The 13,256-nt window shown below is 52.7% G+C and overlaps 1 protein-coding gene across 1 annotated transcript; it reads right to left on the reverse strand.

Moving 5' to 3' along the window:
* Positions 1–11,524: 11,524 nt before the first annotated feature.
* Positions 11,525–11,944, reverse strand: LOC117047838 (mitochondrial import receptor subunit TOM5 homolog). Its single transcript, XM_033151064.1, has one exon. It carries the CDS (start codon positions 11,942–11,944, stop codon positions 11,789–11,791), a length of 156 nt encoding a protein of 51 aa, XP_033006955.1. The 3' UTR covers positions 11,525–11,788.
* Between the last annotated feature and the right edge of the window lie 1,312 nt (positions 11,945–13,256).

A 13,256-nucleotide genomic window follows, 5' to 3' on the forward strand; every position in this document is an offset into this window, starting at 1 on the left:
CCCTTCCTTTAATCCTCACAACAACCCTGTGAGGTAAGTTAGAGTGAGAGGCTGTGGCTGGCCTAGTGGGGATGCAGACCCTTGTTTCCCAGATCCTGGTCCACTCTAACCAATTCACCACCAGGGGCTGTTCCAGCACTGCCTCTCTTCCGCGGTCCCTCCGTCCCTCCAGGCCCAGCGATGCCCATTGAGCTCTTTTGCTGCTCTTTCCATGCCATGCAACTCCTCTCTCTCTCTCTCTCTCTCTCTCTCTCTCTCTCTCTCTCTGCCACCCATCCCAATCCGCTGCTGCCCTTGCGGAAGGCGGCAAGAGTTTGTGCATGTTAAACATCAGGAAGGCCTTTCTGATGCGGAGAGCTGTTGGACAGTGGAATGGACTCCCTGGAAAGGCGGCGGACTCTCCTTCCTTGGAGGTTTTTAAGCAGACTGGAGAGCCACCAATTGAGGATTCTCGAGCTGTGATTCCTGCACTGCAAGTTGTTGGACTAGATGACCCTTGGGGTTCCCACCAACTACGGTTCTGTGAGTCTGGGAAAGTGCCCCTGGGTCTGCCCTCATGCTTTTTGTTCACAATTTGTGAGAGCATTGCCAGTGTGATGGCTACGAGGCTTCACTCGTCCCAGGGGTTCTTTAACTGTGACTCCTGCATTATGAGGGGTTGAACCAAATGACCCTTCCATTAAACATAGATCCTGCACTTTCCTCCACAGAGCCCAGGGCACCAGACTTCATAGAATCATAGAGTTGGAAGAGACCCCAAGGGCCATCCAGTCCAACCCCCTGCCAAGCAGGAAACACCATCAAAGCATTCCTGACAGATGGCTGTCAAGCCTCCGCTTCAAGACCTCCAAAGAAGGAGATTCCACCACACTCCTTGGCAGCAAATTCCACTGTCCAACAGCTCTCACTGTCAGGAAGTTCTTCCTAATGTTTAGGTGGAATCTTCTTTCTTGTAGTTTGAATCCATTGCCCCGTGTCCGCTTCTCTGGAGCAGCAGAAAACAACCTTTCTCCCTCCTCTAGATGACATCCTTTTATATATTTGAACATGGCTATCATATCCCCCCTTAACCTTCTCTTCACCAGGCTAAACATACCCAGCTCCCTAAGCCGTTCCTCATAAGGCATTGTTGATCCTAGAACAATGCCACGAAAACTTATGGGAAATAGTTACAAATAAGAACTCAAAGCAGTCACCTGCTCTCAGACTTGGTGATTTCAGGGTTGCCAGGACAGAACTTTCAACCACCACATCCCTGGGCAGACAGGTGTATTTTTAAATTTCTCCCAGGAGTTCACAGTGAGGAAGAGACACGCATCACTAAGGAGGGCATTCCATCAATGTACCACCACTGAGAAAACCCGCCGCAGTTCACGGCCAAACAACAGGCAGTCTCCTGTTTTTGCTGCTCCTGAGGCCTGAGATGGTTGGCTTTGGGGAAGTTGTGTTTTCAAGTCCTTGGGTCCCAAGCCATTTAAGGAGTCTTATGAGCCCTGTATGCTATTACTAATGCCTTGAATTAGCCAGTCCATTGCTCTGAGAACCAGTGACACATGGTTGCATCAGGCTGCCCCGTTTGCCAACCGAGCGGCTGCTGTCTGCATAGCGACAGCCTCCAGACCGTCTTCAAGGGCAGCCTCACACAGAGCGTATTACAGTAGTCCAGGTGGGAGGTCACCAGAGCGTGGACAGCGGAGGTCCAGGAAGAGCTGGTGAGCCAGCCCAAACTGGGCACAAGCACTCCTGGACACACAAACCACTTGAGACTCCAGTGACAAGCCTCAGGCTCCTGTTCCTTCAGGAGGAGTGCTGCCCCTCCCAGAACAGGTTAGACACCTAACTCCTGAACCTGGGGACCCCACATGTGCCCACCTCTGTCTTATCAGGAGTCGACATCAGTTTATTAGCCCTCTTCCGGCTCCTCACTGTTCCCAGACACCATCTCAGCATCTTCACAGCCTCTCCTGATCTTAATGGGCTGGAGAGGGACAGCTGCTTGCTGTTAGCATCTTGGTGGTGCTGTGCTCCCCATCCAAGGAGGACAGTTCCCTGTGGTCTCATACGGAATGGCATAGGAGACAGGACAGACCCCTGTGGGACCCCACAACTCAAAAGCCATGGGACTGAGCAGCAGCCTCCTAGCACTATCTGTTAGCAACTATGGGTAGGAACAGAACCTCTGTGATACTGGGCCTTCAGCCCCACCTCCCTGAGTCGCTCCAGAAGGAGTCTGTGGTCAGTGGTGCCAAAAGCCACTGAGAGGTGGAGGAGAACCAACAGGGTCACACTCGATAAAGGCAATCAGCCAGGGTGGCCAAGGCTGTTTTAGTGCCAATGCTGGGCCTGAAACCAGATTGCAGTGGCTCTAGCCACTGTGTTTGTTGTGGGGGAGGAAGGGAAAGGAGAATGTTAGCCGCTTTGAGACTCCTTCGGGTAGTGAAAAGCGGGATATCAAATCCAAACTCTTCTTCTTCTAGCTTGCCTGCTTCCTCCAGGCATATTTTGACCTCCCTTCGTCCAGGAAGGGAATGTTAGAGGCTGGACAGCAGTTTTCTCAAAACCTATGCATCCAGAGAGGGCTTCTTCAAGAGGAGCTTCACCGCTGCCCCTTCCAAGGCAAAGGGGGCAGATTGCCAGCCTGTCGTCGCTGCAACATGGTGTGACTAGATGGTGTTCCAGGGGCTTCTGATGGAGCTGAAACAATTCAGTGGCCCCGAAGAGGACTGTCCCTGGAGGGGGACAGTTGCCGTAAAACAAGGCCTGGACTTTGGGACTTGATAAAGGGATATTAGCAGCGCCAGATAATATTCAGGTGCAGGGCTGCCCCATTTTGCTGCCAGAACATAGCAGCCCCCTCCCTCTGTAATTGTAGTTTGCTAAGGGGGCTGGGCTAGAGCACAGATAGGGAATATCAGGCTCTCCAGATGACCTGCTTTTGCAGGGAACCCCCTAATGCAGGGGTCCCCAAACTGAGGCCCAGGGGCTGGATGCGGCCCAATCGCCTTCTAAATGCGGCCCACGAACAGTCCGGGAATCAGCGTGTTTTTACATGAGTAGAATGTGTGCTTTTATTTAAAATGCATCTCTGGGTTATTTGTGGGGCAGTGGAATTCGTTCATATTTTTGTTTCAAAATATAGTCCAGCCCCCCCACAAGGTCTGAGGGACAGTGGACCGGCCCCCTGCCGAAAAAATTTGCTGACCCCTGCCCTAATGGGTGTGTGAGAGGCAAAGCCACCTTTCAGAATCCTTGTGAGCAGAGCCAAGCCTCGCAGGATCCGTGCGCTCTGTGCATGGAAGCCGGAAGCCTCCCTCTCTCCCCAGAAGTGATGGTGGATTTGCTGTGGCCGTAGGCAGTGAGCATCTCGTGCCTCTGTAACGGGAAGGAGTCCACTGCTGCCCCTTCCCACCCCCACCCCCCAGGCTGACATCACCAGCCCCACGGTGGGCGCACCAACCCCAACCTATTCCTTAAGCTCTTCCTAGAGATCGGAAACAGGACACAGAAAACTGGACCTGGGAGTCAATTGGGTGCTTTTGGGGATGCTGAAGGAAGGATCCCAGCAGGCACGGCCTCTTCTGTGCCCCTCTGGATGAAGTGTTTGTGGCTGGTGCTGAGCAGGCGCCTCAGCTGGGCTCCTGCACCACGACCTGCTCCTGGCCCAGGCTGCCTTTGATGTGGCAACATGAGCTATGTTCGTCCTGGGCTGGCGTCCCTGTCACATTCTGCTGACTTCCTCTGGCTCTTGGCTCAAGCCCAGCCTTGGCTGGGAAATGGACCCCACTGCCTGCCAGGAAGGCAGCCCCCATCCCCCCAGGTAGGTGAGCCCTTCCGTGCTCCAGGGGGCCTGGGTGGCCTCATTCCCCTCTTGCTCTGACCACTGCAGAAGGAGGCAAACATGTCCTTCCTGGGGGCTGGAGAGCAGCAGGAGGAGGGGGCTGCTGCAGCTGCCTGCTTTTCTGGGGGGGTTGGCTCACCTTGCCTGCTCCTGTCCTCCTCCAACACAGACAACCTTACCTGTGTGAGAGCAGACTTGGCAATGGGAGGAGGCAGGCTTTGCAGAGGATGAATGCTGCGGGGAGGCAGAGGAGAGAAATGGTTAGGGTTCAAACTGAGCCATGAAGCTCACTGGGTGACTTTGGGCCAGTGACTCACTCTCAGCCTAAGCTACCTCACAGGGTTGTTGTGAAGGTAAAATGGGGGAGGGAGGGGAACTCTGCACACCACCGTGACCTCCTTGCAGGAAATGGGGGCTATAAATGTAATTGTGTTATTTGTACCCCACCCATCTCACTGGGTTTCCCCAGCCACGCTGTGCGGCTTCCAACACATATAAAAACACAATAAAACATCAAACATTAAAAGCCTCCTTATAAAGGGCTGCCTTCAGAGGTTTTATAGTTGCTCATCTCCTTGTCACCTGTAGGGAGGTCGTTCCACAGGGAGGCTGCCACCACCGAGAAGGCCCTCTGCCTGGTTCCCTGCAACCTCACTTCTCGCAGGGAGGGAACCGCCAGAAGGCCCTCGGAGCTGGACCTCAATGATGGAGGTGAAGACACTCCTTCAGGTATACCAGGCTGAGGCCGTTTAGGGCTTTAAAGGTCAACACCAACATGGAATGGTGCTCAGAAGCATACAGGGAGCCAATCAATCAATCAATCTGTTAGGGAAAATTCCAGCCACCACCTTCCCCCACCGCGCAGCCTCCTCGCGGGACTCCCGCGCTGCCAAATGCGGGACCTGGAAGCCTCTTTTCTTCTCTTTGCCCCCCCGACGATGAGCGGGTACCCCTTCACCACACAAGTCGCACAAGCACCACATAAAACCCTCGCGATAAAGGGTTTCCCCTAAATGTCCCGATCTGCGCCCCAAGCCTCAATCTGCCTTCGGAGAAGCGCTCCTGTCAAAACAGCGCTCCGTACGCGCTCCATTTTCTCAATGAACGGGAAACCCACCAATCAGGAGCATGCATTCAGCTCAGCCTGCAAAATGGAACGTTCAGATCAGCTACTATGATTCAATCATCACCTTCACGCTTGACTGAACACTAAGTGGGTTTTGACAGGCTCCCTGCTGGGAGAACAATGGAATCGAAACCAAAATGTAACCAGTTGGGGAAACTATTAATTATAACTTGCAACAATGTATCAAATGGACAATTTAGACGCTGGGTGGCCCAATTTTGACAGCTCGAAATATTTATTATTGTAAAAATCCACAACTCCTGAACGCAGTGTCCGATTTGCCTGGTTCGGGTGTCTATTTGCTCCTTGTAAAATAACCTTTCTAACCCCTCGGTCCCCGCCATCCTCCGATCATCAGAAGTATATTATTTCGATACTGCATAATTTTTGGACTCTCCACTCAGTGGCTTTCATAATCCCCTAAGCAGCGAGTCACGTCCGCAGGAGGAGATACACCCCTCCCGATAATCCAGTCAAGCACCCATCCATCAGCTACCATGGCAGCAGACATCCTCCTAGGAGCTTTCTATTGTCCTGACGCAGAAGAAACCTTCAATGTGTATTACACCCACCCTAGATCCATTCACCGGTTCCTGCCATCCTTCCTGATATGCAAAACTTGTTTTTCCCCTATGTAAATTTTACTGTAACCTCCTCTCTCCCCTCCCCATCTCTGACGTTTCTGTGATGTATTTCGCTGTGTATTCTGGGCAATGGCGGGAAGTTTTAAAAGTCCGGGACACCCTTTGTTCGGGGTTCGGATGCTCCTGAACCTTGTTGCGCAATAAACTCCTTTGCTTTTGCTCCAATCTCCGGCTGGTCTCCATTGCCTCCGCAGCGAACCACGGGCTTCCTCCGTAGGACCGGGAGCTGAGCCTTCTCGACCCGGTAATTTCCGTAACAGTCTTGGTGCCGAAACCCGGGACCTGCGTTCTCCCGTGGTGGCTGGGGACCCCCACCGAGCCTTCAGCCGGCAACGGGACCCTTTTCTCCCGTGGAGACTCGACGGATCCCTGGCCATCCTCCGGGCGGTAATTGCAGGTCTCAAGGGGAGCCAACCGGGGAGCAAAGGCAAAGTTCAGCCGGCTTCGTCTCCAACGATCCAGCGGATCGCGGTGGAAGACGCGTGAGTATAAATCCAGTGCACTGGTGATTGGGGGGAGGGGGGAGGTAAGCCTGGCAACCGCAATCTACTGCTCTCTTGCCTATCATTTCTTGCCTGTCTCTCAGTCTGTCCCGTGGACTGCTGCTCAACTCGAAAGGGGAGTCCTGAGCTCTATCTCTTTTTCTCCAAATACCCAGTCAGCCGCCCCGTTAGCTGGTCTAACGAACGCAAGGGACTGGGCTCTTTTTCTACTTTGCCAGCTGCCAAGGGGCAAAGGACTTCTCTGCACTATCCTAAACCTCAGCCGCCCCGGTCGGGCCATGTAAAACACGCTAGTCGTGCGTGAGCCCGCTTCCGAACGCAAGGGAGGTTTTTCCGGACCGTTTAACTCTATCTAAAGGGCTGCCCGATCTGGCACTGCAGTGGCAGGCGTCCAGTAGGGCTCCCTTCCTTAGCTGTTAACGATAGGCAGGAGGTTGCCAGGTGAGGGTACCCTGCAATGGGTGGAAATGGGGGTTGAGAAATAGGAATAGATGAGAAGAAACGGAAGAGAAAGGAAGAGGAAAAGGGAGCTCCAGAAAAAAGGAAAGGAAGAGGTAGTTTAGAGTAGATCCCCCTGGTCAGCCGCCCCGCTAGCCGAACTAGTGAACGCAAGGGACCAGGCTAGATTATTGGAACGTCGTGTACTGTATTTTGCTTATGTTAAGAAACCCCCCTGTCCCACTCCCTTAGCAAGAAAACCCGACTTACTAAGATACCTTTCCCATTCCTCCTTTCCAAAACCCAGGTTCCTCTTAAAACCCAAGGAACAATGGGTGCCAAGGCTTCGAAGCCCAGTCGTACTTCCGCTGGGAAGAAGGCTTCTCGCAAGCCTTCTTTTACCCAGCCGGAACCCGACTCCCCCCTCGAGTCTGTACTAGATCACTGGAAAGAGATTCCGGGCTCAGAAATATTATCCAGGCAGAAGTTGCAAGAACTCTGCGAAAACACCTGGCCATCTTTTACTGATAAACTGACATCTGAACTCCGCTGGCCACCGGAGGGATCCTTCAACCAGGATCGTTTGAATGCTCTAAAGAAGCACCTACTAGAAGAAAGACCCCGCCAGTTGGACTACCTAAAAGCTTTCGAGGTCGTATATCAAATCCTTACTACTCTGAAGGATGCCCCAGCTCTCCAGATGCCTATGATAAAACCTCCTAAGAAAGCCTCTAGGAAACCCAAGGGAGGTCCTGCACCACCCCCTTATGAGGATCCATCAGACGATGATTCTATGGATCAGGCCATGGCGCTATACTATAATAGACCCAGACAAGCCCCCACAGCTCCCCCTGCACAGAATGATGTCCCTGGGCAAAATAATCTCCCGGGACCCGAAAATGATGCAGACCCGAACAATCAGGCAGGAGCTCAAGGCGGGCAGCTAATAGTTCAACCCATGGACCAGGAAGAGATAGCCACAGTATCCAACGACCAAATGGAACCTGACCCGGTCTTAACGCCAGTCAGTGACCACGCTGCCTATACTCTGTCGCCCCACTCCAATCTTCTTGAGAACGTGGAGGGCATGACCACCCGCTCTATGGTGCAGACTGCTAAGGACCTTGCCATCCGCATCCAGGGTGCTTTCTCGCCATCTGCTTCCCGGCAGCCAGTAAAGGGAAAAGCTAAAGGGAGTGGGGGAATCAATCACCAGGCGGCCTCATACCAGATGCCCCTACGTGCCTTCCCCATCCCTCCTGCAACTCCGGATGGGGCCCCACGGATGATTTACACCCACCAGCCCTTCCGGACTGCAGACTTAGTAAACTGGGCAAACGTGATGCCCTCTTTGAGGGATGACCCTGACAAGTGCCACCGGCAAATCGCTACAATCTTCTCTTCCCATCACCCTTCTTGGACGGATGTCCACGTACTCTTAAATGCCCTATTCAATGAGGCTGAGAAGGCTGACATTCTCAGTAAGGCTGAAGAAGCCCTAAACCAGGAAAACTACCAAGAAGGAAGACCTCAAGGGGTGGAGGCCCTGACACCTAGGGATCTCCGTATTGAACCCAACCCTGCTTGGGACTTCAATACCCCTAATGGCGTCTGGTGTCTGAACCTGTTTAAAAAGGCCATCTTAGACGGCATTAAAGCTTCAGGGCAGCGCTCCATAAACTGGACTAAAGTTCAGACTGTGATCCAGGGTCCCAATGAACACCCGTCGGACTATTATTCTAGGTTGGTGGCGGCTATTAAAACCTGGGGCGGAATAGACCCCGAGAATCCGCACCATGATATAATAGTAAAAGGCTTTTTTAAAGACCAAGCAACGCCAGATATAAGGAAAGCCTTAAATCTCCTAGTTGGCTACGATGGGAAAACTTTTAGCGAAATACTGTCCATCGCCAAGTCCGTCTTTAACAACCGGGACGAAAAGAAAAGGATGGACACCAGGGCAGGGGAGGAGGCAGTGCTTGCCCTCAGTGTGGAAACCCCTTACTTCCCAGCTCCAGGGTTCCCGGCCAGGGGAGGAGGCAGGGGGCGAGGAAGAGGGGAAGGATTGAATGCAAGCCCATCCATGCCACGACCCTGGGGCCCATCCACTGGCCTTTGTCACCTGTGTTTTCAACCAGGGCACCTAAAACGAAACTGCCCATATTTATACCCGGGGAGCCCATGGGTTGGAACCAACTCCTACCCATTCCCCGGAGGAAACTCACCATACTCCACCTTTCCTTCGCACCCCCCTTGGGCCCAGGGTTATGAGAACCAGCAAATGGTGCCACCTCATCCCCAAGGGAATTGGCCACCCCAAGGCACCCAGGTCTCGGTGGCCCAACCAACCGCAGAGTCACACCCTCCAAATCCTTTCCGTGCCCCTCTGCCAGCTCAAACTGACCCGCAATTCGTTCAAGCCCCTCCTTCCGACTTGAGAACATAAGGAGAGCCCCAACAGGACCTTGAAGCCCTTCCCCTTTGGACTGCGCTCAATTCCCACCCCTCGTATACCCGGGGGTACAGCCCACCGTACCCCAGCATCGCTCCCCAGTTCCTGTTCACCGCACCCCAGCATCGCTCCCCAGTTCCTGTTCGTCGTACCCCAGTTCCTGTTCACCGCACCCCAGCATCGCTCCCCAGTTCCTGTTCACCGCACCCCAGCATCGCTCCCCAGTTCCTGTTCGTCGTACCCCAGTTCCTGTTCACCGCACCCCAGCATCGCACCCCAGTTCCTGTCCATCACGCCCCAGTCCCTGTGCCACCGTTCCCAAGTCTCCAGACATCGTTCCCGCCTGTGTTTTCGGACTTGCCGCTATTGACAGCCGTTTGACAGCTTTTGACAGTTCTCCACATTTTCGGACTCACCGCTTTGACAGCTTGCCTTATTCTGATTGCTTGCCGTTTGACAGCTTTTTGACAGTTCTCCACATTTTCGGACTTACCGCTTTGACAGCTTGCCCTATTCTGACTGCTTGCCGTTTGACAGCTTTTGACAGTTCTCCACATTTTCGGACTCACCGCTTTGACAGCTTGCCTTATTCTGACTGCTTGCCGTTTGACAGCTTTTTGACAGTTCTCCACATTTTCGGACTTACCGCTTTGACAGCTTGCCTTGGTCTACCTGCTTGCCGTTTGACAGCTGTTTGACAGCACACCCTGTCTCCCGTTGGCCACCTTTGACAGCCCGCCGGTGTGACTACCTGCCACTTTGACAGCCGTGTGACAGCTCATCATACTCTCCGATCAGCTGGCTTTTGACAGCCCACCATGCCTGCACCCGATGTTGGCATCCAACCATGACCGGCCCGCTCTCCCTGAAATACGACCAGCCGAGGCGTGTGGGGAAGGTGAGTACCAAGTCTCGAAGGTGTAGGTGTGGAGAAAAGGATTTGTGGTTCTGCGAACCAGATACAAATCTTATCTCCAAATGCGGGACTGTTAGGGAAAATTCCAGCCACCACCTTCCCCCACCGCGCAGCCTCCTCGCGGGACTCCCGCGCTGCCAAATGCGGGACCTGGAAGCCTCTTTTCTTCTCTTTGCCCCCCCGACGATGAGCGGGTACCCCTTCACCACACAAGTCGCACAAGCACCACATAAAACCCTCGCGATAAAGGGTTTCCCCTAAATGTCCCGATCTGCGCCCCAAGCCTCAATCTGCCTTCGGAGAAGCGCTCCTGTCAAAACAGCGCTCCGTACGCGCTCCATTTTCTCAATGAACGGGAAACCCACCAATCAGGAGCATGCATTCAGCTCAGCCTGCAAAATGGAACGTTCAGATCAGCTACTATGATTCAATCATCACCTTCACGCTTGACTGAACACTAAGTGGGTTTTGACAGGCTCCCTGCTGGGAGAACAATGGAATCGAAACCAAAATGTAACCAGTTGGGGAAACTATTAATTATAACTTGCAACAATGTATCAAATGGACAATTTAGACGCTGGGTGGCCCAATTTTGACAGCTCGAAATATTTATTATTGTAAAAATCCACAACTCCTGAACGCAGTGTCCGATTTGCCTGGTTCGGGTGTCTATTTGCTCCTTGTAAAATAACCTTTCTAACCCCTCGGTCCCCGCCATCCTCCGATCATCAGAAGTATATTATTTCGATACTGCATAATTTTTGGACTCTCCACTCAGTGGCTTTCATAATCCCCTAAGCAGCGAGTCACGTCCGCAGGAGGAGATACACCCCTCCCGATAATCCAGTCAAGCACCCATCCATCAGCTACCATGGCAGCAGACATCCTCCTAGGAGCTTTCTATTGTCCTGACGCAGAAGAAACCTTCAATGTGTATTACACCCACCCTAGATCCATTCACCGGTTCCTGCCATCCTTCCTGATATGCAAAACTTGTTTTTCCCCTATGTAAATTTTACTGTAACCTCCTCTCTCCCCTCCCCATCTCTGACGTTTCTGTGATGTATTTCGCTGTGTATTCTGGGCAATGGCGGGAAGTTTTAAAAGTCCGGGACACCCTTTGTTCGGGGTTCGGATGCTCCTGAACCTTGTTGCGCAATAAACTCCTTTGCTTTTGCTCCAATCTCCGGCTGGTCTCCATTGCCTCCGCAGCGAACCACGGGCTTCCTCCGTAGGACCGGGAGCTGAGCCTTCTCGACCCGGTAATTTCCGTAACAAATCAATTGGGAAAGAGCATCGATAGGGAATATCAGGCTTGCCGTTTGCGAGTCCGTGGCCTCCTCACAATGGGAAGGACTGAAGCCTCCCCCTCCCCCACTGCAGTTTCATGGCTGGCTGGAGGAGACACCCTCCCGGTTTAGTTTAGTTTTTGTTTTTTGTTTGTAATTGTAGAATGCTGCCATGTTAGGACATATTCCACATTTTATTTCAGCCATTCAAGATTTAGCCAGCGAGGCCGCACAGGATACACAGGATACTCTGGTGATCCCCATATCATTAACATCTCAGAGATAAGCTCTGTTCCAAAGAACTCTGTTTACAGGTAGCAATTTCCCCAAATCGGTTGATATAATCTCTGAAGAACAATAAATTTGTACCAAACATAAAGAAACCGCATACTGACACATGTAAATAACTGGTATTGGCTTTCTCTCTTCGGCTCTTCTACAATCTTCCCAAATATTTCAGTAGGAAATGTCCGGATGTATTTGTCAGGATTCAGAGCTTCTTCTTGGCAGCCCCTTCAATGGGAGAGCAACCACTGTCCGCCTGGGTCTTCCATTCAGCCCGTCCTTGATGTTCTTTTGTTTTCATATGCTTCCCAGCTTCTTTAAAATGAATGGAGTGATGCGCAGCGAGACCACGTAGGTGAGGAAGGTGCGCATGGAGGAGAGGACGTCCTCACACATCTTCCGCTTCAGCTCCTCCGGGTCCAGCTTGGGCCCTAGGCCCTCAATGTGGAACATCACCACGACACCCTCCCAGTTAACTGATGGGCAGCCCAACTCCAACCTGGGGCTCTCAGGTTTTGGGGGCTCTTAATCTCCGTCATAGTGGTTGGGGCCGATGGGAGCAGAAAGTGAACAAACACACACACTTTCAGTTTCAGTGTATCTGAAGAAGTGTGCATGCACACGAAAGCTCATACCAGGAACAAACTCAGTTGGTCTCTAAGGTGCTACTAGAAAGAATTTTCGATTTTGTTTAAACACACACACGCCATGCTGGGATCAGAGGCATAGGAAGGGGGCGGACTGCCCCGGGTGTCATCGCTGAGGGGGGTGACGTTTGGCGTGCTGCCCGCCTGCGACTCCCAAGCCTACCCTGAGCCGTCAAAGTGTGTGTATGTATGGGAGGGGGGTGACAAAAATTTTTGCGCACTGGGTACCACCCGACCTTGCTACGCTTCTGGCTGGGATCCCTCGGCTTCTCCTGCCCCCTGGAAGGGACTAGACTACCCCAGCCCCACTCAGTGCTACGAATCTGTGATAGTTTGGGAAGGCTATTTGCAAATTGACACCTCTCCTCTCCACCAGCTGCACAGAGATCATTTTTGTTGGTTTTGTTCTTGATATTATTCTTTGTAACTATGCAAATCTTCTTGTGCTGTTCGCTGCCTTGAGCGTGGCTTTGACTATGGAAAGGCGGCATAGAAATGAAATGATGACGATCTTGTAGCCCGGGGTGGGGGTGGGGTGGGGGCGCGTCTTCCCTGCCTCCTGCATGTTGGAACTGGAGCTGCCCCAAAATGGTATCGCCCCAAAACTTGGGCTCATCCACATTTCCATTTGCCATGGGTCCGAGACATTATTTCTTTGTCCCAATTGATGTTTGTTCTGACTCAGCAGAAAACAGCTGGTTTTCCCAGGGAAAGTGGTAGGACCAAAAAAGAACCTCTCAGACCCATGGCTAGACCTCTCTAGCCGTGGGGGGTGTGGGGTGTGTGTGAGGGTTTTAAGGGTCCTTCTCCAGCCCTGTACAAAGCAGTGGGTGATGGCCGGGTGTTTCAGAATGGACCAGCCCTGCTGCACAAGAACTGCCTCTGATGCTGGACTGGAGAGAAGGGTTGTTGCACAACTGCATTCGTGTCCTCTCCTGCTCCTGGAGCAGCTGGGATTCGACAGGTCCTGCTGCAAAGAGAGAGGGAGCAGCGCAGGGTGGGGATTCCCAGAGAACATCCATGTGTCAGAGAGACTGGCTGCCGTGACTCAAGAGGCAGTGGGTGCTGATTTCTTGGGCCCTCTTCCCTTTTTCGGCCTGTGGGAATCTGCAGACTCA

Source organism: Lacerta agilis, chromosome 6, assembly GCF_009819535.1.
Source record: "Lacerta agilis isolate rLacAgi1 chromosome 6, rLacAgi1.pri, whole genome shotgun sequence".
Classification (NCBI taxonomy): Eukaryota; Metazoa; Chordata; class Lepidosauria; order Squamata; family Lacertidae; genus Lacerta; species Lacerta agilis.

What these genes read in the sequence shown, in the direction of transcription:
- LOC117047838 (XM_033151064.1), bottom strand. Translation starts at nt 11,944, where the DNA reads ATGTTCCACATTGAGGGCCTAGGGCCCAAGCTGGACCCGGAGGAGCTG.